This window comes from Muscardinus avellanarius (assembly GCF_963383645.1).
Source record: "Muscardinus avellanarius genome assembly, chromosome: 1".
In the NCBI taxonomy this organism is placed as follows: domain Eukaryota; kingdom Metazoa; phylum Chordata; class Mammalia; order Rodentia; family Gliridae; genus Muscardinus; species Muscardinus avellanarius.
Window position 1 is genome coordinate 219498068 of NC_137786.1, and position 26551 is coordinate 219524618.

A 26551-nucleotide genomic window follows, 5' to 3' on the forward strand; every position below is an offset into this window, starting at 1 on the left:
ATCTTGGGTATCAGGCTAAATCCTGCTTTTTGGCAGGAAGCCAGAAGATGCTGTGTGAAGATCAGCTGCCTTCAAGATTTCTGCTAAGTTCTTGTTTGCTATCACATTCTGGAGTGGGGGTGGGAAGTAGAGTATTGAGAATAAAATTAAAGGTTGGGGAGAGAGCCCCGTGGGTGCAGGATGACAGGAATCCCTGGAACCTAGGTCCTGGAGGACGTCTGGTCCAGGCCTCTTAATTCCAACCTGCTAAACATAAAAACTAAAACAAGGGCAGCCAAAGAGTCCTAGAACAACTGAAAATCTGGCTCATTCTAAAAAGCACCCTATTATTTGGTTTCCACTCCTCTCCTTGGCCAGATCTGAACAGCTCTCAATACATGTGTATGGTACTGGGGACTAAACCCAGAGGTATTCTATATTTGAGCTACATCTCTAGCCCCCATTTTTTTTGTTTTGTTTTGAAACAGAGTCCTGCTATGTTGCTTCAAGTTTTGATAAGATATTGGTGCTGGTCTTGCCCTGAGATCCATCTGCTTCAGCCTCCCAACTACTGGGATTATAGGTCTGTGCCCCCATGCTGGGCTTCGATACATCTTACTAAGGGGAAGCAGGTCTCACTATTAGTCAACCCTGAACACAGACTGATTGACTGACTGATTTGCTGTACTGGGGATTGAACCCAGGGGCATTCTACCTCTGAGGCTGAGACAGGAGGATTGTGCAGGTTCAAAGCCAGCCTCAGCTACTTAGTGAGGCCCTTTACAACTCAGTAAGACCCTGTTTCAAAATAAAGAATAAAAAATAGAGCTGGGGTGTCGCTTAGAGGTAGAATGCTCCTGGGTTCCATCCCCAGTATTGCAAAATAAATAAACAAATAAATAAAAATTAAAAATAAAAAACCCAAAGTTCATCAGTACTTATAAGAAAAAAGACATGTGATATATAAAGGATTGTCCTGGCCTTTACCTAAATTACCACAAATATAGCTCAAATAAAGGTAACCTTAAAACAAGTCGGATGCCCTGAAGCTCCCCAGGAGATGTTAAGGACAAAGCTGGGTAGCCTGCCAAAACTGCTCCCCCATCCCAACAGATGTGACATCTCAAGAGGTACAACGCCACATTCTATTACACTAAAGGAGGATGATCAAGACCTAGAGATGCTGGTGGAGCTGGATACTAAAGAGCTGCGGATTCATGTTTGAAGAGTCCTCATTTCACCTGTCTCAGCTGGTATATGATTGATGTCTATACCCTGGTATGACTGATTCTGACAGCAACTGCCCTCCTGTCCCAAAGTAGGCTATTCTCATTTCTGTCTAATTTCTATGAAGGAAGTTAGAAGCAATATGTTGGAAGGAAAAGATTTTTTAGAGTCAGTGCAGTCTAAGCATGTCAATAGAAAATGAGTCAGGTAAATCAAAACCCTAAGATTTTACCTATCTCCAACGAGAATGGCAATAATTTAAAAACATAACTAATGCTGGCAAGAATGTGGAGAAATAGAAACTCTAATACATTGTTGGTGGGATTGAAAATTAGTGCAACCACTTTGAAAAACAGTATGGAGGATCCTCTGAAGAACGGGAATGAACCTACCACATGATCCAGCAATACCACTTCTGGGTATCTACCCCCCAAAATGGAAATAAATCTACCAAACTAATGCATATGTATATATGTTCATTGCCACACAATTTACAATTGCCAAATAATGGAACCAGCCAAAATGTCCATTAACAGATGAATACATTACAAAATTGTGGGATTTGTATACAATAAAATTTTACTCAGCCATTAAAAAAAAATAAAACGAGTCAGGTCACCAAATCATTATGGTTCTGAGGAAATAGAAGATAATGTTTTCTCCTCTTCTGGGATGCAATACAATCATTTATATCTCTTGCCTTTCCATTCCTCAAATTTTAACTAATAGGAAGTAAGCAAAAACAAACAAACAAAACAAAACACAGTTTCCAGACCAAAACTAACGGGTCTTATTTCTTGTTCAAAGACACTGAAAAAGAATGAGAGGTCAGTGGGAACCTTTCCCTCATCCTTTTAAAGTTCAGAGGAAAAATGGATTGCATTCCTCAACAAGATTTTTTCTCTTCTACTGAATGGCAACAAACTACACTACTTGGATTAGATCACACAAGAAGCTGGATGAAGCCAGGCGCAGTGACACACACCTGTCATTCCAGTTCTTGTGAGACAGAGACAAGAGGGTCAAAGGTTTGAGGTAAGTCTCAGAAATTTAGCAAGATCCTTAGCAACTTAGAAAGACCATGTTTCAAAATTTAAAAATAACAAGATTGGGGTATAGCTAAGAGGAGGAATGCCTCTAGGTTCAGTTCCTAATACCAATAAATAAATAAATAGCATTTATTCACTTATAAGTAAATAAACATTTAACATCTACTTAAATATTTAAAATTGTAAATAAAAGCTGGACCAGACACGAGTATAGCTCAGTGGTAGATCAATACTAAGGGGACACACGCCTGTAATGATATCAATATTTGGGAGGCTGAGAAGGAAGATAGTAGGTTGAAGGCCAGCCATAACAACTGACAAGATCCTGTTTCAAAGAGTAAAATGGGCTGGAGTGTAGCTGAGAGGTAGAATGACCCTGGGTTCAATCTCCAATACCAAAAAAGAAAAAAGTAAAATTATGAGATGTCCTATTAATTACAAAGGACATAGTATGAAGAGGGAAAAGATAAGGAAAGTTAATCAAAATCAACAAGAGACTATTTAACATTCCTAAATACTTGTTGAAATCCTGTTTTAACCCAAGGTGATTCCCTCTCCAAGGGGCAATTAGTACCCCTCTCAGGAAAGTGGCAACTTGAAGAAAATCTGGCAGGCCTCAGGTCTTTGGGAACAGGGGATACTTATTCCTTTATCTTCCTTTTACTGCCTACATGTATGCTGAAGGTCCCTCTGGATAGATTATATTCTCCTTCACAGGCTGAATTTATCATCTTTCTTGACATAGGCCAGAGGTATTGATGTGCAGCAGGTTTCTTTAGTCATCAACTCTGGCCTTCCTACCCACAGGAAAAACTCAATCCACAGAATCAGGAAGGTGGAGTTTTGGCAGTAAAGTGTGGCTAGTAGCATGGTGACAGAAGGCGAGAGGACTCTTGGAGACATTGAGACCGGCTCTGACACCTCCATTAAAGAGATGCCCCTCAGTGCTGCTGACCTCATTTGAGAGGGGCTCTCCTGCCACCTAGCTCCAGCCAGGGTTCAACCCTGGGGGCTGAGGAGCAACAGGAAGGGGAGGAAAAGGAGCCAAGGGATGGGAAGATGGCCTGCCTGCCTGCCTGCCTGCCTGCTTTCCTTTCTTCCTTAATGAGGGAAAAAAAAAAAAAAGGAACTGTTAAAAAAAAAAAAAAAAAGCTGGGTGTTGGTAGCACACTTGTGTAATCCCAGCATTTGGGAGGCTGAAACAGGAAAATTGCGATTCGAGGACAGCTTCAGCTACTTAGTGAGGACCTCTGCAACTCAGTGAGACCCTGTTTCAAAGTAAAGATTTAAAAAATAGGGCTGGGGGAGTAGCTTGAAGGTAGAATGCCCCCAGGTTTCATCCTCATTACTGCCAAAAAAGAAAAAGAAAAAAATAATCGGGCTGGGGATGTAGCTCAGAGGTAGAATGCCCCTGGGTTCAATCCTCTGCAACACAATAAAAGTCTTGTCTTGAATCCCATCACAGCAACCATGCCCCATCTACACATAAGTTTTCTGGGCTGTTAACCCCACAATTTAGACACAACAGTACCTCTCCCTGTGGACTGCCCTCCTATCTGCAAATTCTGCCCCTCTTATCCATAGCCAATTCAATATAAACAACTTGTACTTTCTTTCCTCCAATTCTTGTTATAAAAATACTTTTAGCTCAGGTCTAGGTAACATTTTTCAAACTGCTATATAGTCTGGCTGCCTGTAGTGTCAGAAAACTTGCCCTAGGCCTGATCCCTTCCCTGGATACCACCTGCAATGGCTCAGTAAGCCATATTATTTCAGAGTTTTCTGGCCTTAAGAGTTTACTTTAACACCCATGATAGGGGTGAAATGAAATTTTCTTGAGTGAAAAACCTAAAATGCTGTATAGACTCCACTCTACTAAGAGGACACAGGGGAAAGAAATTGTCAGAGCTGTATGAATCTGTCATGGAAAAATTTGCCTAGACTAATGGCTTCGACTGCAGTTGGAATGTTATTTTTAATTCTGTATCTGGCCCCTCCCTTCTCTGACAAGCAGCACCACAGATACCTCTGACTTCTCCCCTCCCCCCTTCCTACAACGTTCTGAAGAAAGGAACTTTTTGAGGATCGATGCTTTGTGCCACATCTCAGAAGTCAACTTTAAGATAATTGCAGCGGAAGCAGCTTTTAATCAACTGACAGCCAGCTTTAAGAAAATTAACGAGGACAGAATCTTAGGAAGGAGTAAATCATTCCTGACAACAAAACTGTCTCTCTTTTATCCCAATCTCCCCTTGAAGAGAGAGTACTCTTTCAGCAGACAAAAATAAAGATTTTGGTATTTGCCTCCCTCAAGGCCAGACAAGTTTAAGGAGAGGCTCAGTCCCATAGACTTCTGAATACTTTGGATTTAACTTGAATTCTAGGTCACTTTTGAAAATTAAACTTTTAGAATCTATGGAAGTACAGATGATTAGGATTATATCACAGGCTAAATTCAAGGGCAGAAAGAGAAGGAGTCACAGTGAAGATTAGATGCTGAAGAGTAAAGCTAGGATGGGTCAAAAGAGTTCACATGCATGAAGTTATATAAATGCTGGTCAGTGCTAAGGGCACTGGGAACCCAACTGACCCAAGATCTAAGCCACAATTGTAGTTAGGGTAATTTGAGCACTCTGGATATCAAGACTTTTTCTATGGTTCATCTTTCTTTTCTTTCTCCTTCTCTCTCTCTCTCTCTCTCTCTCTCTCTCTCTCTCTCTCTCTCTCTCTCTCTCTCTTTTTTTTTTGTGGCAATGAGGATTAAACCAAGGGGCATTCTGCCTCTGAGCTACACCCCCAGCTCTTTTTTTATTTTTTGTTTTGAAACAGGGTCTTGCTGCTGAGGCTGGCTTCAAACCTGTGATCCTCCTGTCTCAGCCTCTCATGTACTGGGATTACAGATGTGTGCCACTATGCCCAGCTTCTATGGTTCATCCCCCCACCACCACCAAGTACTGGGGTTAGAAACCAAGGGCATTCTACCTCTGAGCTACACGCCCAGGCCTATTTTTTAATTCTTTATTTTATTTTGTGGTACTGGGGGTGGAACCTGGGTTGTTGTTGTTGTTTTTTAATACCTCTGGGCTATACCCTCAGACCTATTTTTTACATTTTATTTGGAAACAGGGTCTCACTAAGTTGCCGAGAGCCTCACTAAGTAGCTGAGGTTGACTTCGAACCTGTGTGATCCTCCTGTCCCAACCTCCCAAACGCTGGGATTACAAGCATGCATTACCATGACCAGCTTTTTATTCTTTATTTTGGAACAGGGTCTCACTGAATTGCAAAAGGCCTCACTAAGTAGCTGAGGCTGTCTGCGAACTGCGATCCTCCTGTTTCAGCCTCCCAACTGCTGGGATTACAAGCGTGCAACACCATGCCCGGCTTCTATGGTTCATCTTGAACTATAATAATCACTGGCATCACCAGGCTCTGTGAAGATGGATGAGAAATGGCCTAACTGATGTTTCTGCATGGCCAGTGTAACGCTAAGGCATTTGCAAGTAGGTATCATGTCAGACACCTCCCTTCCAAGGACAGTAGAGAACAGAACACTAGTGAAAGGGACTCAAGAAATATTCCTGCAGATGGGGAAAGGCCTGCATAAGGACAGAGACACTGCTGCTCACACTTTAAGTTAAAGCATCTCTGTATTTCTGCATATAGGCAAATGGGCCTGTGCTCCCAGATCAGAGGATAAGTAAAACCAACTGTGAGCAGATAAGAATGTTAAAACTGGGAAAGGCCTTACAAAAAACTAGTCCTTAAGTGCCTCAAGGTACCAGCACAGTGATGCTAGCACGATCCAAAGCAGCTTAGGATGGAGATACCCACCAATTCCTTAGTTGCCTGGAAATATCTCAAAGATCTGGTTAGGAGGAGCCATAGAAGTAAACCAGATGAGAGTCTACCATAGAACAGTAGAAATCCTCTCTCTCTCTCTCTCTCTGTGTGTGTGTGTGTGTGTGTGTGTGTGTGTGTGTGTGTGTGTGTTACGATGGATTGAACCCAGGGCCATTCTACCTCCAAGCGACACCCCCAGTCTTTTTATTTTGGGTATTGCTAAATTGCTGAGGCTGGACTCAACCCTGGCAGCAGAACTCTTAAGGCCAAGGGAAGAGAAAGGAAGGGGAAGGGAGAAGCATGGCATAAGGCAAATTGACCCCCACCCCCATTTCAATGGGAACTGAAGCCACACCCCAGCCATTCTTATTTATTTTCATGCTAGGGATTGAACCTAAGTGTATTCTACCTCTGAGCTACACTCTCAATCCCCACTCCCTTTTTTGTGGTGCTGGGGATTGAACCCAGGGGCATTCTACCTCCAAGTTACAGCCCCAGTCCTGTTTTTCATTCTTTATTTTTGAAACAGTCTCACTAAGTTGTGGAGAGCCTAAGTAGCTGAGGCTAGCCATGAACTTGTGATCCTCCCATCTTAGCCTCCCAAGTACTGGGATTACAAGTATGTGCCAACATGCCCAGACATAGGTGTATAATTCTTATTAAACCCTTCTTCTGGTTTTCTAATTCAAAATGCCATAGCATTGCCTCCCTCACCACTGAACACTGGCTAGCCCCCCAGTCCCAGACTTTTGCCCTATCCCTAAGTAACACAGCACTTATGGATGCAAACTGGAAGAACAGTTTGGTATATAACTATTTCTGGCTTCATTAGTAATTTTGTATTTTTTGTTATTATGCTTTCACTTGGTTACAACCAAAGTTGTTATAATGTGCAAGTCGCCACTATTTTAGAAAATTAATTGCAGTTTTCTGTTACAATATTGTGCCTTGTTCCAATTAGAAAATGAAAGCTGAAAGGGAACATAGGCAGTTAAGTGTTTTGAGAATTCAGCAAAAGTTCAGCTCAGCAGTCTCTAAAAGCCTAACTTAAAAACAAAATAGAAATTAACAAAAAGCCCTCACTGGCCCAAGTGCAATCGAGTCAAACAGAGAAGACTCTGAGTCACAGAGAGCTGCACATCTGGCCTGGAGGAAGAGCCAAGCACAAAAAGAAGGGAAAGGGGAAATACATGCTGGGGTTGATTTTTCCTGGTTTGCCAATTCTTAAAATAGAGAGGACTAGCCGGGCATGGTGTGGTGGTGGCACGCTAGAAATTCCAGCATTTGGGAGGCTGAGACAGGAGGATCGTGGTTTGTTCACAGCTCAGCTACTTAGTGGGCCCTTTGCAACTCACTGCAACCCTGTTTCAAAATAAAGAATAAAAAATAGGGCTGGGAGTATAGTTTGGAGGTAGAATGCCCCTGGGTTCCATCCCCAGTAACACACACACACACACACACACACACACACACACACACACACACACACACGAGAGGGGGGAGGGGAAGGGGACTAAGGCCAGTTTCAGTAAGCAGAGAAGGGGGAAGACCAAAATGGATCCTGGATCCTAAAAATAAGAACGATTAGGACAAAAATTAAATGACCAGTCTTAGAGAAGAAAAGACTGTTGCATATACAGAGACGAAGAGAGAAACCTAGAAAGAGGCAACAACTGGAAAAAGATGGGAAGTGAAGCACAGACAGCCAAAGAGCCAAGTCAGGTATTACTTTGGTATTACTATGCCTGCAATAAAATTAGCAAAAGACCAAAGCAACACATATGCCTTAAACCCTAATGGAAGCCAGCCAAGCGCTTGTAACCCCCACGCTTGGGAGGCTGAGACAGGAGGAAGGTTCAAAGCCAGCCTCAGCTACTTAGTGAGGCTCTCAGCAACTTAGTGAGACCCTGTTTCCAAATAAAAATATAAAATAGGTCTGGGAGTATAGCCTAGAGGTAGAAAGCCTCTGGGTTCCACCACCAGTACCACCAAAACAAAAACAAAAACAAAAAACCCCAATGGGAAGTAAACCTGAGACCCTGAGATGGTGTCTGCCTTGCTGATAGGCAGAGGGCAAAGCCTTAACATGAAGGAAAGAGATATTAAGAACAAAAGTTCTCAAACTCAAGTGTGTACCAGAGTCATCTAGGAAGCTTGTTTTATTTATTTAGTTATTTAATTTTTGTGGGTCTGGGGATGGAACCCAGGGATGTTTCACCACTGAGCTACATCCCCTGCCCTATTTTTTATTCTTTATTTTGAAACAGGGTCTCACTAAGTTGCAGAGGGCCTAAGTAGCTGAGGCTGTCTGCGAACTGCAATCATCCAATCTGAAAGCTTGTTTTTTTTTTTTTTTTTTTTGGTGGTACTGGGGTTCCTGGAAGCCCTCCTTCCTCCGGGCTACACTCCCAGACCTATTTTTTAATATTTTCATTTGGAAACAGGGTCTCTTAAGCCAGAGCAAGCGGCTGGCTTTGAACCTGTGCGATCCTCCTGTCTCCGCCTCCCAAGCGTGGGGATTACAAGCGTGCGCCACCACGCCCGGCTGAAAGCTTGTTTTAAACATACAAGTTTGGTCGGGTGCGGTGACAAGTCTTGTAAATATAATACCTGGGAGGCTCAGAAAAGAGGATCACAGTTTGAAGCCAACCTAAGCAACTCAATAAGGCTCTCAGCAACTTAATAAGATCCTGTTTCAAAATAAAAAATAAAATAGGTCTGGTGAGAGTGTAGCTTGGAGGTAGAAGGCCCCTGTGTTCCATCCTCACTAACAAACATAGATACATACATACATACATACCCACCCAGCTGGGCATGGTGACGCATGCCTGCAATCCCGGTACTTGGGATACTGAGAAGGGAGGATTGCAGGTTTGCCTTCCACCTTCAGCAACTTAATGAGGCTTTCTGCAATTTAGTGAGACCTCATTTCAAAATAAAACAGAAGCCAGGCATGGTGGCACACGCTTGTAATCTCAGCATTCGAAAGGCTGAGACAGGAGGATCACAGTTTGAGGAGAGCCTCAGCTACTGAGTGAGGCCCTCTGCAACTCAGTGAGACTCTGTTCCAAAATAAAGAATAAGCCGGGTGTGGTGGTGCACGCTTGTAATCCCTGTGTTTGGGAGGCGGAGACATGAGGATCTTGCAGGTTCGAAGCCAGCCGTGCTGGCTTAAGAGACCCTGTTTCCAAATAAAAAATATAAAAATAGGTCTGGGAGTGTAGCCCAGAGGTAGAAGGGCTTCCAGGAACCCCAGTACCACCAAAATAAAGAATAAAAAACAGGGTTGGGCTGGGCGTGGTGGCGCACGCTTGTAATCCCCGAGCTTGGGAGGCAGAGACAGGAGGATCACGCAGGTTTGAAGTCAGCCGCGCTGGCTTCAGAGACCCTGTTTCCAGATAAAAATATAAAACTGGGTCTGGGAGTGTAGCCCGGAGGTAGAAGGGTTTCCAGGAACCCCAGTACCACCAAAAAAAAAAAAAAAAAAGGGTTGGAGGTACAGCTCAAAGGTAGAATGCCCCTGGGTTCCATCCCCAGTACCAAAAAATAAATAAATAAATAAATAAATAAATAAATAAATAAAATAAAAAATAAAATAAATAAAACAGGAGCTGGGTATGGTGGTGCACACCTATAATCCCAGTACTTGGGAGGCTGAGGCAGGAGGATCTCAGGTTTGAGGACAACCTAAGCAATTAGTTAGACTCTCATCAACCTAGGGAGACTCTGTTTCAAAATAAAAATAAAATAGGGCTGGGGGGCTATAGATGAAAGGTAGAATGCCCTTGGGCTCAATTCTTAGTACTAAAAAAATAAATAAAATAAAATAAGCTGGGAGCATAGCTCACAGGTACAATGTCCCTGGGTTCAATCCCTAGTACCACAAAAACAAAAACAAAATTGCCTCATACTTATTATGGTCTGAAATGATCTATATTTTAACTTGGACCTCATGCAGTTCTAACGACGCAGGTTGTTCAAGGCTCACGGTTTGAGAAGCACTGATGCAGAGGTCTGAAAAACTACTTAGAATAAGTACGCTGAGGCTAATAGCAACCGGCAATTAATTTTCAGCAATTTTCACATGGGATCATCTAAGAGATCATCTCTTGGGGACAGATGTCACTTGTTGGGAAGTAAAATAAGTCAATGCTCTGGAGGATGTCCTCCTGGGGCTGTCTGTTGGCCCAACAAGTTCACCTCTCTGAACATTAGCCAGTGACTTCCAAGAGGTAACACCTAACAGAAGGGGAATGCCGGGTAGAGAAGCTTTAGAAGAGCCCCTTACCTACATAAGCATTCCCTCAAGGCCTGAGCTGACATGGACAGAGACACAGCCTACATTCACCTGTGAAAAGATGCTCTGCAGTCCCTTAAACCCTCACTCTCTGTTCTAAACAAAGAAGCTGGAGATGTCTATTGGCATTACTGAAGTCAGACCTTTAAACAATTTTTCCACAATTAGAAAGGGTTAGAAGAAAAGCTGTCAAGATCAGGATTCCAGGTGATAAAAGACAGACACCAGATTATCTACCATCTAAGTCTGCTTAAGATAAGCCAAAGCAAGCTGGGTGTGGTGGCCTAAACTTCAAACAACAGTATTCCAGGGCTGACACAGGAGGATTACAGGTCTGAAGCCAACCTCAGCAACTTAGCAAGACCCTATTTAAAAAATAAAAAAAGGGAGCTGGGCATGGTGGTGCACGCTTGTAATCCCAGCATTTGGGAGGCTGAGACTGGAGGATCATGGTTTGTGGCCAACCTCAGTGACCTAGTGAGGCCCTTTGCAACTCAGTGAGACTCTGTTTCAAAATAAAGAATAAAAACTAGGGCTGGGGATGTAGCTGGAAGGTAGAATGCCCCTGTGTTCCATTCCCAGTACTGCAATAAATAAACAAATAAAAAAGGCATGGGGGTATAGCTCAGAGGTGGAGTGCCTCAGATTCATTCCCCAATACCGAAAAATAAAAAGTAAAAAGGAGTAGGGGGGAGAAGGATATGCCCAAGCAGAATAAACTAAAACCCAAGTCAGCCAGGTGTGGTGGTGCATGCTTGTAATCCCAGTACTTAGGAGGCTGAGACAGGAGGATTGCAGGTTCGCAGCCAGCCTCAGCTACTTAGTGAGGCCCTCCACAACCTTGTAAGACACTGTTTCAAAGTAAAGAATAAAAAATAGAGCAGGGGGTGTAGCTTGGAGATAGAATGCCCATAGGTTCAATACCCAGTAATGGGAAAGAAAAAAAAAAAAACCCAAAAAACTAAAACCCAAACTTTCATCTTCATAAAAACAGACTTGATGAACTTCCATATCCTCCTCCCTTCATCAATGCTAAATAATAAACCATAAAGAATTCAACCATAAAGAATTCAAGAATCAGAACTTTCTTGTCATTAAGAGCGGACACTGCCTTATTTCTGTTCCTTTCAGGAGAGGAAAGGATATGGTGCTACCTAACACTAGTTCTGCTAGTCAACTCCTAGAAGAGAAAATGAAGATGTTCTTGAGATTCTCTACTATTCACTCAGCTTCTATTTTCTTTTCTTTTCCTTTTTTTGGGGGGTACTGGGGATGGAACCCAGGGACATTCTACCCCAGCCCTATTTTTATTTTTTACTTTGAAACGAGGTGTCACTAAGTTGTAGAGGGCCTCACCTAAGTAGCGGAGGCTGGTAGAGAACCTGCGATCCTCCTGTTTCAGCTTCCCCAGTACTGTGATACAAGTGTGTGCCACCCTGCCCACCACTCAGCTTCTATTAAATGTCAGGTTCCATATTAGGTACTTGAACTTTACAAAGAGAAAAGAGAAATGGTTTCTGCTTTCAAGGAGCTAAGTCCAGGAGAGGAGATCAATAGGGAAATAAAAAACTATGGTTTGTTGTGATTGATATTAACATAGAATGTACTAGATGCAGTGGTAGCACAGGAAAGAAAGAGCAATTATATTAAGGAAGGTGCCACAAAAGGGGAGAAGCTTGTGGGCAGCTGGAGATGTAGGAGAGGAGAACATTCCAGGTTATAAAAAGCCCTAGCAAGGAAGTGCCTTATCAAATTCAAAATCATAAAGCTCAGAAAGCAGTTCAGCACAGTCAGCTAGAGATATCTAAAAGGAAACAGGAGGGAGAAGAGGCTGGAGAAGTAAGGACCAGCCAGGCCACCTTGCCATCACTTTGTGTGTAAGTGGCTCTATTCTCTAGTTTTTTCTTTGATAGGACTGCTTTCCATTCCAGCATTCATCAAGCATCTAGACGCACAACACTAGGTGAGGGGCCCTGGGGGAAACCCTAAGGAGCTCACACTATACCAAATGGGCAGATCCAACATACACAGCACACGACTACACACACCAGCAAGTGCATCAGACTGCAATGATACAGCGACACAAAGCACTAAGGGAATTAATTCACAGGTTTTGGGAATGAAGCAGAACTTAAATACTATCTAATTAGGAAACTGTTCAAATGCTTGACTCCCCTTCACAAAACCCTGGCCAAATGAGCCCCCATGGGATGCAGAAAGGCAGTCAGGCACATTAGTCTGGCTGAGTCCAAAAAGACTACTGAGCATACAATGTCCAAAAAGCTTCTATGGCAAGATACAAGAGGTATGCCTTAGATAAAGAAGGTCCTAAACAGGACCTATTCTCCACTGGTGAAATGCATGGGACAATTAAGATACAGTCTTCATCCTCCATCACAATTATATTTCATGGTATACAATCACTGTATAATTTTTTTCCTCAAAATTTCTTTTTTTTTGTGTGTGTGGTACTGGGGATGGATCCCAGGGGCATTCCTCCTCCAAGTGACACCCCCACCCCCATTTTTTATTCTTTATTTGAAAACAGGGTCTCACTGAGTTGCCAAGTGCCTCACTAAGTAGCTGAGGCTGTCCGCGAACTGAGATTCCCCTGTCTCAGCCTCCTAAATGCTGGGATTACAAGTGTGTGCCACCATGTCCAGCTTCATCAAAATTTCTCTTAAAAAAGCATAAATAAGCCAGGTGTGGTGGCGCACGCTTGTAATCCCCGTGCTTGGGAGGCTGAGACAGGAGGATCACACAGGTTCGAAGCCAGCCTCAGCTACTTAGTGAGGCTCTCAGCAACTTAGTGAGACCCTGTTTCCAAATAAAATACAAAATAGGTCTGGGGGTATAGCCTGGCGGTAGAAAGCTCCTGGGTTCCTTCCCAGTACCATAAAAAAATAATAATAATAATAAATAAATATTCTATGAAGCCCATTATGGATCTCTGAACTAAAAGTTTTGAGTTGTGGTAAGGAAGTTTTAGTTTACTCTTTATCTGAAGAACCTAGCTCATAATGCAGGGTATGAGAAAACCCATGTCTTTCAGACATAGTGCAGAGCTTCCAAAGGTGAGGCTGCTGGTCACGTATGGGCTGCACTGGAGCCCTCTATCCTTCATCTGGTGGTGGTGGGGAGGTCACAATCCAAGGTACACAACAGTATACCATCCTTCACGACTCTGCCAAGCCTAGGAGAACTGCGTATGGTGGAAGTGTATGCAATGGCACTCACCCTCATGGAGGTCTCGCCACCATGGGCCTGTTGCAGTCTGAAGACCTGGGCTACCATGTGCTCTGTGGAAGGGTGCAGCAGGATTCTTCGTGAGGCCAAGCCCACCATTACATACCGGCCCATTGGGGACAGGCTCACCGAAATGGCGTTGGGACCTAAGGGCCGACAGGACAGAGACACATTTCCAGGGTTCTTGTCATTCCCAGGAAACACACTTGGAGTCTTTTCTCCACTCTTCATGTTCGTTTGCTCACTCTGGGGTTATCTTACAGGATCATAATAGTAAAATGAGAAGGCATATATATATATTAAATACATTGCTTAGCATATTGAAAGTACTTAGTACTAACCATTGTTACCATATAATTTTTAAAAATTGGTATCATTCTAGAAATACGTTTTTGCTTTTTTGTGTGTGTGATACTGTGAATTGAACCTAGAGTCATTCTACCTCTGAGCTACAACCCCAGATCCATTTTATTCTTTATTTTGAAACAGGGTCTCACAAATTTCTGGGGCTGGCCACAAACCTGTGATCCTCTTCTCTCAGTCTCCCAAGTACTAGGATTACAAGCGTGCACCACCATGCCTGGCTTAAGTACTGTTTTGAAATTTACTTTTATCACTTAATATATTACAGACATTTTTCTATCATGAAATTTTCTTTTCTTTTCTTTTCTTTTTTAATTGGTACTGGGTGTGGAACCCAGGGGCTTTCTACCTCTGGGCTATACTCCCAGACCTATTTTATTCTTTATTTGGAAACAGGGTCTCACTAAGTTGCTGAGGGCCTCACTAAATAGCTGAGGCTGGCTTCGAACCTGTGCGATCCTCCTGTCTCAGCCTCCCGAATGCTGGGATTACAAGCGTGCCCACCACGCCCAGTTTTCATTAAATATCCTTAATGAGAGCACTTTTCTCCCTGGTACTGGAGATGGCATCCAGGGACACTTTGCCACTGAGGTACATCCCCAGTCTTTTTTGTTGTTGTTATTCTTTTTTATTTATTTATTAATTTTTTCAGTACTAGGATTTGAACCCAGGGGTATTCTATCTCTGAATTACATCCCCAGCCCTATTTTTTATTCTTTATTTTGAAACAGAATCTCACTAAGTTGCAGAAGGCCTCCCTAAAAAGCTGAGGTTGGTCCTGAACCTGCAATCTTTCTGCCTCAGCCTCCCAAGTACTGGGATTACAAGCATGTATCATCATGTCTGGCTTCTTTTCTTTTTTAATTTTAATTTTTTATTTTGAGACAGGGTCTCACTAAGTTGCCCAGGCTGGCCTTGAATCTTCCTGCCTCACCCTCTGAGACCATTGTGCGTGCGTGTGTGTGTGTGTGTGTGTGTGTGTGTGTGTGTGTGTGTGTATTAATTAAACTAACAGCATTCCATCTCTGAGCAACACCCTGAGCTTTATTTTATTTTTTATTTTGAAACAGAGTCTCACTAAGTTGCTAAGAACTTTGCTAAGTTGCTGAGGCTGGCTATGAACCTATGCTCCTCCTGTCTCAGCCTCCTAAGTACTGGGATTACAGGCATGCATCACCACACCTGGCTCTCTGAGAGCATATTTAAGGCCATCTATAATTTTTATGATCACTTAACTATAATTTACTTAAGCAACTCTTTTATTTTTTATGTATGTGGTACTGGGGATCGAACCCAGAGACATTCTATCTCCAAACTATACACCCAGGCTTATATTATTTTGATTTTGAAACAGAGTCTCACTAGGTTGATGAGAGTCACTATTTGCTGAGGCTGTCCTTGAACCTGTGAGCCTCCTGTCTCAGCCTCCTAAGTACTGGGATTACAAGTATGTGCTACCCAGCTAAGTAGCTCTTTTCTTTCTCTCTCTCTTTCTCTCTCTCTTTCTCTCTTTCTTTCTTTCTTTCTTTCTTTCTTTCTTTCTTTCTTTCTTTCTTTCTTTCTTTCTTTCTTCTTTTTTGAGGTACTCGGGATGGAACCCAGGGGCATTCTATCCCTGAACTACACCCCCAGCCTTATTTCTTTTTTTAATTCTTTAGCTTGAAACAAGGTCTCACTTAGTTGCCTCACTAAGCCTCGCTAAGTATCTGAGGCTAGCCACAAACCTCGATCCCCCGTCTCAGCCTCCCAAATGCTGGGATTACAAGTGGGTGCCACCAAAACCAGCACTAAACAATTCTTGAAAAAAAATCTCTTAATGTAACAACTTGACCTTTATTGTATATGAGAATACTGCTGTGAATAACCCTGCATATAAATCTTTATATAGTTTTTTTTTATTATTTCCTTAAAAGTGGGATTTCCAGGTCAAAGGACACACATACACAATGTCGCAGTGTATGTGTGTGCTCAGTTCCCCATGACATAATCCCAAAGCTCTTTCCTTATTCTCAGCCACTGCAGGAGAAGCATGCTGGTGATGGCATTGTGACAGGGAGGACTATTATTCTGGGATTCTTCTGCAATGCTACTAGCCAGGTCTCCTGCAAAGCAATCTTTCTCTGGCCTGTGCCAAAGTGATAGATAGGGGCAGTAAGTGACCATTACTCTCACCCAAGCCATGCCTCACCTAGGAATGCCCATGCCAAGGCACCAGCGTCCCTCTGCCACTGGGTTGGGCTTCCTATCCCTTACCAAATCGCTTGGTGTAGAGCATTTCACCCAGGTTATGTGGGGCCAGGGAGTACACTGCCAAGATGCCTTCGTCTGGAAAGCCCCTCTGGCTGCTAGGGATGAAAGCTGCCAGGAGTTGGCCATCTGCAGAAATGTCACAGCTAGCATCATTGTAGATCTTGCAGTTCTGCACCAGCACATTCACGGAGGCTGCAATGGACAAGAAAGAAAAGAGAACGAGAAAGACTAGAGTTGATGCTGTAAGAAATTCTGAAAGCAAGACATTTTGGGGCCTTCCTAACGGCCCGAGCCATTTCTAAAAATGCCATAGGATAACTAGGCATGGTGGCACACACCTGTATTTACAGATGTCGGGATGCTGAGATAGATGGATTGCAGGTTCAAAGCAAGCCTCAGCAACTTAGTGAGGCCTTCAGCAACCTAGCAAGACCCTGTATCAAAATAATAAACAGGGATGGGGGTGTAGCTTAGAGGTAGAATACCCTATGGGTTTAATCTCCAGGACCAGAAAGAAAAATAAGTGCTATAAGATGCTTTTTCTTTTGTGCTAATGGGGTGGAACCCAGGGGCTTTTCTACCTCCGGGCTACATTCCCAGACCTATTTTATACTTTATTTGGAAACAGGGTCTCACTAAGTTGCTGAGAGCCTCACTAAGTAGCTGAGGCTGGCTTCGAACCTGTGCGATCCTCCTGTCTCAGCCTCCTAGGCGCTGGGATCACAAGCGTGCGCCACCATGCCCAGCAAGGATGCCTTTTCATTCAAACTAAAATGTCAGGAACAGAAAACATGAGAGACAGTAAAGATATGTCTTTTCTACCACAGTAGTAGAAACTTTATGATAGTCCACACCACCACAAACATCTGCTGAGTCTTAGTTCACACTGAGGGAATATCATTCAAAAGATTAGATAAGGAAAAAGTTACCAGAAATCCTCCTGGAGAGCCATTCAACTGCTATTATTATTAAAATACCCAAACCAAGATGAATGAAAACACAAACCCACTGATTTCAAGAAGAAGAGGGAAATCGCCTTCCTGGAGTGGGATCCTACTCAATACCTGCTATGTGATCTCAAGAGGGAAGCTGCTTCACAACACTGTGTCTTACTTTCTCTTTGCTAACTAATCCTTAACTCTACAGAGGGGATAAAGAGAAACAAAGCCCAGCCCCACTGGATCTGGACGGTGGTGCCTTTACTGTTTCCTCACTAAGCTGCGTGCCTGGGCCATATCGTGAACCAGTGTCCAGTATTCACAGGCAACCCTAGTCTGCACTTAGCAGTCACTGAGAATGGAGCACAGGTAGGCCAGGAAGCAGGCAGCTCAGCCTGCCGAGGTGGCGGGATGGGGCAGATGTGGAGGCACATGTTAGTGAGGAGAATCCACTGCACATGATGGGGCTGATGAAAGAGATGTTAGTACAGGGACTGCACCCACATGCCTGGTTTTGGTTCTCATTAGAAGCTCTCTACAAGTCCCGAGTCTAACTCCCTGCCAGGAAAAAGTGGCTTACCCTTGTTGTGAGGTGGAACAAGGAAGCCCACATTGCAGGCACACATTCACGCTGATCAAGCTTCTCTGGGCTTTGTCTCGCTCCAATCTACTGCATGCACAGTATTTTTTTTTTTTTTTTTTTTTTTTTACTCTTTCTCTTATTTGAAAGAGTTGTCCATGCTCAGAGGCGTTATGGTAAAACAAAACAAACAAAAACAAGAGCCAAGATTAGCTGCTCTAACACAGTTCCAGGAGATCTACTCTAGAGTAAGTAAAAAGACATGACTGGGAATTCAAGGTAAGTTTACCTAGAAAATAAGCCCAAGGAAAATAAAACAGAATTTTTCTGAGCTTATGGGATCAGGGACTCGGAGTGATTTGCGAAATTCTGTATTTGTTCCTATTTCCCTGTGTGTTGCTAATGAAGCTACAAAGGCAACAGAGCAAATCATAAAAGAGACCAGAACACACTGATCAGGCTGCTGTGCCAGCTCTCGGGGGCTGACACCTACGGCGCTACTGCACATGAGACTGAGGAGGGACCACAAGGACGGTTCTGTTTGCTAACTAATAAAATAATGACATCCAAATACTCATTGCTATCACCATTAGGCCTCTCTACTGTTCAACTCCCAACTCACCATCTGCGCTAGCCTGTATGCCTAGATTTATCTAGTGAGCACTGGGACCGTCTGCTCCTGACACAGGGTCCCAAGCCCTTTGCCAAAAATATGACAATCTCCTTCTCGGCACCAACACATGATTCCAGCTGGGGACACAGAACCAAAGGAATTGCACAAAACTTTAGGAATGAGTTCACCTTGTTTTTTCTAACCTTGAGGTCGACGCAAATCTCAGAAAGATAAAAGGAAACTAATAATTTAGACTCTAACCACCAAAAGCTGTGGGAGAAAGGAATAAAATATATTAAGATGTGATAATACATAGCACAGGTGATGAAACTTTATGGGCTTTGCACAGTTACTTTTTTATTATTTTATTTTATTTTTTTGTGGTGCTGAGGATTGAACCCAGGGGCATCCTACCACTGAGCTATACTCCCAGCCCTATTTTATTTTTAATTTTTTTTGGTGGTACCGGGGGTGGAACCCAGAGGCCTTCTACCTCCGGGCTATACTCCCAGGCCTATTTTATATTTTTATTTGGAAACAGGGTCTCACTAAGTTGCTGAGAGCCTCACTAAGCAGCTGAGACTGGCTTTGAACCTGTGTGATCCTCCTGTCTCAGCCTCCCAAGCGCAGGGATTACAAGTGTGCGCCACCACGCCCAGCTACTTCATTTTTTTCTTTAGAAACAGGGTCTTGGTAGGTTGCTGACAGTCTTGGTAGGTTGCGATTCCTGTCTCAGCCTCCCAAGTACTGGGATCACAGGTGTTTGCCACCATGTCTGGTTCACAGTTACCATTTTATCTACATTTACTGTCCCAAAAATTCACAGTGGGTATTTTTGGCTCTTCTATCCTGCTGTTACATAGATCTAGCTCACATGTCCTAACATGCATTTTGGTCAAACTCAGAATCCTACAGTGATCGTCAAGACTCACCACCAACATTTAAAAAAGAGCATCTAACTGCTTTTTGAGATGAGAGATGGAAAGAGTGCAGACAAAAGTTTTCCTTCTTCTGGAAAGCTTGGCTCAAAGTCCCTAAAAAACTGGGCAGATGGACAAGAAGCATTTTGTCAGCCTCAATTCGAGGCCACTGTGATCACGTTTCTATTATCTTACGATGAATCCAAGGGCCACCTCTCAAATTCTGCCCCTTCCTCCAACGCCACCCAGGTCCACAGGTCCACACTTGCTCCTGATGACTGCAGTGAGCTCTCAGGAGCATGCAAGTGACAAACGAGAAGAGAAGGCTGGAAGTCGTAGCAGCTTCCCCAGCAGCGTACTCGGCTGCAGGAGTCTCGTAGCTGCGATCCACAGCTGCCCTTCTCCCTGAACAAAGGGGCTGCAATAGGGACAGGGTGAATCGGTGGCTCCAGTATGGCAAGCACTGAGCAGCGTATTTCCAATTCCATTTTTATTTCAAAGCTGCAATTAGCAGCTTTTACTTGTTGCTGGTCTATTAATTTCCCATGTGGAAAAGGAAATGACCAGTTACAGTGGTAACTTCAATCGACTTTGTGCAGCTTCCTCTTGTAGGCTAATTTTTTTTTTTTTTTGGTGGCACTAGAGGTTGCACCCAGGGGCACTCTGCTTCCAAGCTACACTCCCAGCTCTATCTTATTTTTATTTCAAAACTGAGTCTCACTAGGTTTCTGAGAGTCTTGCTACTTGCCGAGGCTGTCCTCATACCTGTGATCCTTCTGTTTCAGCCTCCCAAGTACAGGTGTGTGCTACCATGCCCAGCTTTCGTAAACTGAAATTTTTTTTATTTATTTTTTGGTACTGGGGGTGGAACCCAGAGGCTTTCTACCTCCGGGCTATGTTCCCAGACCTATTTTATATTTTATTTGGAAACAGGGTCTCACTAAGTTGCTGAGAGCCTCACTGAGTGGCTGAGGCTGGCTTTGAACCTGTGTGATCCTCCTGTCTCAGCCTCCAAGCGCGGGGATTACAAGCGTGCGCCACCACGCCCGGCTATAAACTGAAATTTTGATGAGTTAATTTACACAGGGAAAGAAATGTGCGAATGGCAAACCGTAACAGATTCTTTTTGGATTCAGCAATAATATACACAGAGAGAAAAAGTGAAGTGAAATACAGACTAGGATACTGAGAGCTTCCACGTCACTAGAAATCCATACTGTGAGCTGGGCGTGGTGGCGCACGCTTGCAATCCCAGTACTTGGGAGGCTGAGACAGGAGGATCGCAGGTTCAAAGCCAGCCTCAACTACATAGTGAGACTCTCAGCAACTTAGTGAGACCCTGTTTCTGAATAAAACACAAAACAGGTCTGGGAGTGTAGCCCGAAGGTAGAAAGCCTCTGGGTTCCATCCCCAGCACCACCAAAAATAAATAAATAAAGAAAGAAAGAAAGAAAGAAAGAAAGAAAGAAAGGAAAGAAAAGAAAAAAGAAATCCATATTATGCTCCATGTCTTACTTCACCTTGGAAGTTCACAAACTGCAGCAAGCATCAGGTCACTTGAGGTCTCATTAAGATCCTGAATTACTGAATGCAGCCAGGCGTGGAGGCTCACACTTGTAATCTCAGCATTCGGGAGGCTGAGACAGGAGAATTGTTCACGGACAGCCTCAGCTACTTAGTGAGGCCCTTTGCAACTCAGTGAGACCCTGTTTCAAAATAAAGAATAAAAAAATATAGGGCTGGGGGTGAGCTCGGACATAGAATGCCTCTGGGCTCCATCCCCAGTAAAGAAATAATAATAATAATAAAGCACTGGATGCAGCTGGATGTGGTGGTGCATATCTATAATCCCAGAACTGAGGAGGCTAAAGCAGGAGGATTGTAGGTTCAAAGCCAGCCTTAGCAATTTAATGAGACCCTGTTTCAAAATTAGAAAGAAAAAGACTTGGAGAGAAAATATTTTTCATATCAAAACTGCTGAAGGGCTTCAGGGGGCAGCTCCAGAGGGAGAAAAAGCAATGCAGGAGACAGCAGGAAGCCATGTTCCAGATTCTGCAATGCAATCTCCTCCCAATTGGAAATGATTTAGAAATGAAAATGCCCTAGCAGGAAAGGGGAGGGGTTAGAAATACTGATGCCTGGAGGAGCAGATGGCTCTGCCTTCCTATCAGCTTCATAAATTAGAAACAAACACCTTGTACAAAGATTGATGGGTAGCCTGTTGCTGGCTGGCAAGATGAGGCCATGGGGTGATCAGCAGTTGCAGTGCCTTTGCAAATGCATTAGATACTGATCTGGAAAACCCAAGGGGATTTAAATCAGCAGAAAAATTTCCTTTTGGCTATCCCTGAGCCCTTCCAATTTAAGAAGAACAGAGCTCCAGATGACACTATAAGCAACCTCCAAAGGCACCTGTCACTATATCCCCTGTGGCATCTGCCCCACACCACTCATCACTGGATTTAAGGCCTCTTCTGCCAGGATGCCCTAGTGACCAAAGCCATTTACCCAATAAGAGTTTACTCTAAAAGCGTAGTGAATTTAATGTGCTATTTTTTTCATGAAAGTGGTTCAAAAAATTATCTACGCATATGAAGCTTTATTCACAGCCTTCTAAACTTTTCAGATAGTAATTCACTAACCCCACTTAATTCCAAGAGAAACAAGTGACACGACTCTTTAGCCTAACTCCAGAAAAGTGTCAAATGTAATTCGCTTCAGTGAGACGACACAACTTGGTGGCTGCTGAACCTATGAACAAAACTCAGGATCACTGGCTCCCAAGCCCATTCTGTTCCAAAGCCAAAGGCTACTCGCTAACAGGAAGCAGGAAACTCTGAGAACCCTACAGTAAGAGTGACTTCCAAGTTCACATTACTGACCACTGATATAAAAAGTGAGGATCAAGCTGGGCGTGGTGGTGCACCCTTATAATCCCAGCATTCAGGAGGCGGAGACAGGAAGATAGTGGTTTGAGGACAGCCCGTTAGTTAGGCCCTTTGCAACTCAGTGAGACCTTGTTTCAAAATAAAGAATAAAAAAATAGGGGCTGGGGGTGTAACTTGGAGGTAGAATGCCCCTGGGTTCCATCCAGTGTACCGGAAAAAAAAAAAAAAAAAAAAAAGAATGAAATAAAATAAAATAAATAATAAAGTAGCTCTAATTCAAACCCAAAGCCAGTAATATGCCTAAACAGTGAGGAAAAAAACGTTTTCCTCTACAATTAGGAACAATCTGAGGATGCTCACTATCAGCACATTGTTCAACAACATTATGACTAATAAATCAATTCTAGGTAACATACTTGAAAAATTCAGGAGATTTAACAGAATAAATACTATCATTTATACACTGAAATTTTTTTTTAATTTTTTTTTTTTTTTTTTTTTTTTGTGTGTGTGTGGTACTGGTGGTGGAACCTAGAGGCTTTCTACCTCTGGGCTATACTCTCAGACTTTTTTTATATTTTATTTGGAAGCAGGGTCTCACTGAGTTGCTGAAAGCCTCACTAAATAGCTGAGGCTGGCTTCGAACCCGTGCGATCCTCCTGTCTTAGCCTCCCAAGCGTGGGGATTACAAGCGTGCGCCACCACGCCCGGCTGAGATTTATTTTTTTTTAATTGGGAATTGAGACCAGGGGCATTCTGCCTTCGAGCTACAACCCCCAGTCCTATTTTTTTTTTTTTTTTTTTTTTTGGTGGTACTGGGGATGGAACCCAGGGGCCTTCTACCTCTGGGATATACTCCCAGACATATTTTATATCTTACTTGGAAACAGGGTCTAGCTATGTTGCTGAGAGCCTCACTAAGTAGCTGAGGCTGACTTTGAACCTGTGCGATCCTCCTGTCTCAGCCTCCCAAGTACTGGGATTACAAGCATGTGTCCCCATGCCCGGCCTCCAGTCCTATTTTTTTATTCTTTATTCTGAAACAGGATCTCACTAAGTTGCAGAGGGCCTCACTAAATAACGGAAGCTAGCCACAAACCTACGATCCTCCTGTCTCAGCCTCCCAAGTAAAGAGATTACAAGTGTGTGCCATCACACTCAGTTTATGCACTGAAATTTTTATTTTGGGTTGTTTTAATGCCCATATTTAAAAATCAGAAACATAAGAGTTTTTAAAAATACAAAGTAAGAGCCAGGTGTGGTGGTGCATGCTTGTAATCCCTGCACTTGGGAGGCTGAGACAGGAGGATCACATAGGTTCGAAGCCAGCCCAGGCTCTCAGCAACTTAGTGAGACCCTGTTTCCAAATAAAATACAAAAAAATAGGTCTGGGAGTATAGCCTGGAGATAGAAAGCCTCTGGGTTCCAACCCCAGTACCACACACACACAAAAAAAAAAGTAGGAAGGAAAATTTAGATTAAAAAATAATAGAAGACTAGTCCTATCAGATTCTGAAACAGAAAGCCTCAAAAAGGAAACCCACGTGTAACTCTCATGTAAATAATCAGAAGCCGGATAGACTTGGTGGCTCATGCTTGCAATTCCAGTTCCTGGGAGGCTGAGATAGGACAATCATGGTTAATGGGTCACAGCCAGCCCCACTACTTAAAGAGGCTCTTTGCAACTTAGTGAGACCTTGTTTTCTTTTCTTTTCTTTTTTTTTTGTTTTTTTTTTTGCAATACTGGGGATGAAGCCCAGGAGCATTCTACTTCTGAGCTATACTCCCACCCCTATTTTTTAAATTCTTTATTTTGAAACAGGGTTTCACTAAGTTGCAGCGGGCCTAAGTAGCTGAGGCTAGCCGGAACCTGCAATCTTCCAGTCTCAGCCTCCTAAGTGCCGTGATTTCAAATGTGCGCAACCACGCCTGGCTGAGACCTGGTTTCAAAATAAATTAGGGCTGGAGGTGTAGCTCAGTGGTAGGATGCCCCTGGGTTCCACTCCCAGTAGTGGGAAAAAAAAAGATCACTGGAACCGAACAGTCCAGAAATGCATCTAAACACACAGAGGAAAGAGCACGGTGAAAAGGACACCCCAAATTAGTGGAGAGGAGAGAAACACTAATTGATCAGATAAATGGGAAGCGATGTTGGGGGGTCGGATCACGCTTTGCTTATGTGAGACTAAGTTTCCTAGTGAATCAAAGACCTAAATGCAAAAAGCTAAAATATAAAGTACTAAATGATCTTCTTAATGACACAAAACCTAAGAACCATAAAAGGAAAGTTGTGTAATTTTGACTTAAAATAAGTTCTATGACAAAAATAACCTTTGGCAAGTCAAAAGACTAATGACAGGTAGGAAACTCTTATTATAAGTTAATTTTCTGATTTATAAAGAGCTTCTGTAGAATTGCTGAGGAAAAGATCAAAAACACAACAGAAAAGGAGGTAATTGTCCACATATTGCCTGTGGACAAGTCAAGCAAATGGCAAAGTATACAGAGAGGCTTCAGCCTCCTTGGGAAACAACTTAAAATGCCCACATGCTACTTCTCATCTACCAGATTTGCACGTATCCCAAACTGATAACATTCTATCAGCAAGAGAATATAAATGGTCACAGTCTATAAAAAGGGCAACAGGGAGCCAGGCATAGTGGCACACATTTGTAATCCCAGTACTTGGGAGGCTGAGACAGGAGGATTGCAGGTTTGAGGCTGGCCTCAGCTACTGAAGTGAGGCCCTTGCAACTTATGAGACCATGATTCAAAATAAAGAATAAAAAATAGGGCTAGGGGTGTAGCTCAAAGGTAGAATGTCCCTGAATGCAATCCCTGGTACCACAAATCAAATAAACAAAATAAAGGGCAACAGGGCAATATCTACAAAAATGATCTAAGCACACATTCTATTTTTCCTTGCAATTCCATTTATCTTATCGATACAGTCCCACATGTGCAAAACGACAAACCTCAGCACAGTGCATAAAGCAAAACACTGAAAGCAACTAAGAGTCCAACAGGACAGCAGTGAAAAGTTACAACACATTCATAGAGCGAAACACAAGGCGGCCACCAGGAAAGCGGAGTGCGCTCTGCATCGGGTGGTGGTCTGGGCTCGGGGCTCTCAGGAGCATGGCACTTGGAGGTGAGAGAGGGGGGAGCAGGCTCAAGGCCAGCGTTCGCAGCTTAGGCCCTCCATGCTCTACCACTGAGGACCACTGGGCCTCACCTCATCCCTGAATGAACTGTGTATATACTGACGAGGAAAGATCACTACGACACACCACGAAGGATGAAAGGCAGGGAGTACATACAGCACGCTGCCATTCATAGTAAATAAAAGGTGGAAAGTTTTCTTGTATACACACAAGACACCCCTGAAAACACAAGAAACTGGTCACATGGGTGGCTCCTATGGTGAGGCAGGGAGCAGGGAGGAGAAGCTTCTGCAGTGTTGTTTGTTTGTTTTTGCAGTACTCAGGATTAAACCCAGGGGCATTCCACCTCTGAGATACATCCCCAGCTCTCTTTTTTATTCTTTCTTTTGCAACAGGGTCTCACTAAGTTGCAGAGGCCTCACTAAGTAGCTGAGGGTGGCTGGGAACCATGATCCTCCTGTCTCAGCCTCCCGAATGCTGGGATTACAAGTGTGTGCTACCATACTCAGCTTCTTGTGTATCTTTTCATATGAATTGTTTTAAACAGGGAACGTATTATCTAATTCAGATAATAATAATAATATTTATAGAAAGTGACAAATTAAAGAAACAAAGTAACTAATAAATTATTGCCCTTAAAATCTGGACCAGAAACCTAGAGATGAAGCAAAGTTGTATTTGTAATAAGGGAAAAGATGACTGCAAGCTGCGAGCGGTGGCACTGCCCGGGATCCCAGTGCTTGGGAGGCCGGAGGATAGCAGACAGGAGGACAGCAGTTTGCAGCTGGCCTCGGCTACTTTAGTGAGGCCCTCCGCCACTTAGTGAGATTCAAAAGAAAAAAGAGGGATGGATGTGTAGCTCAGAAGTAGAATGCTGCTGGGTTCAATCTCCAGTACCACACGAGAAGAAGAAGAAGAAGGAGGAGGAGGAGGAGGAGGAGGAGGAGGAGGAGGATGATGATGATCACAGATTCTTGGCAAGCTTCAGCTACTTAGTGAGACCCTCCGCAAATTAGTGAGACTGCTTCAAAATAAAGAATAAAAAATACTCCCTGCACTTGGGAGGCTGAGACAGGAGGATCGCGCAGGTTCGACACCAACCTCAGCTGACTTAAGAGACCCTGTTTCAAAATAAAATATAAAATAGGTCTGGGAGCCGGGCGTGGTGGCGCACACTTGTAATCCCCATGCTTG

The 26551-nt window shown here is 43.3% G+C and overlaps 1 protein-coding gene across 5 annotated transcripts in view; it reads right to left on the bottom strand.

Annotated features, from left to right (window-relative positions):
* AMBRA1 (autophagy and beclin 1 regulator 1) overlaps positions 1 to 26551 on the bottom strand; it is a gene marked incomplete at both ends in the record, with an annotated part of 202250 nt that overhangs the window by 25513 nt on the left and 150186 nt on the right. For all 5 annotated transcript variants that reach the window (XM_080705353.1, XM_080705352.1, XM_080705351.1 and 2 more), the window contains 2 exons: positions 13633 to 13787; positions 16258 to 16446. In XM_080705353.1, coding sequence (XP_080561479.1) covers positions 13633 to 13787; positions 16258 to 16446 — 344 coding nt within the window. The remainder of the gene's footprint in view (positions 1 to 13632; positions 13788 to 16257; positions 16447 to 26551) is intronic.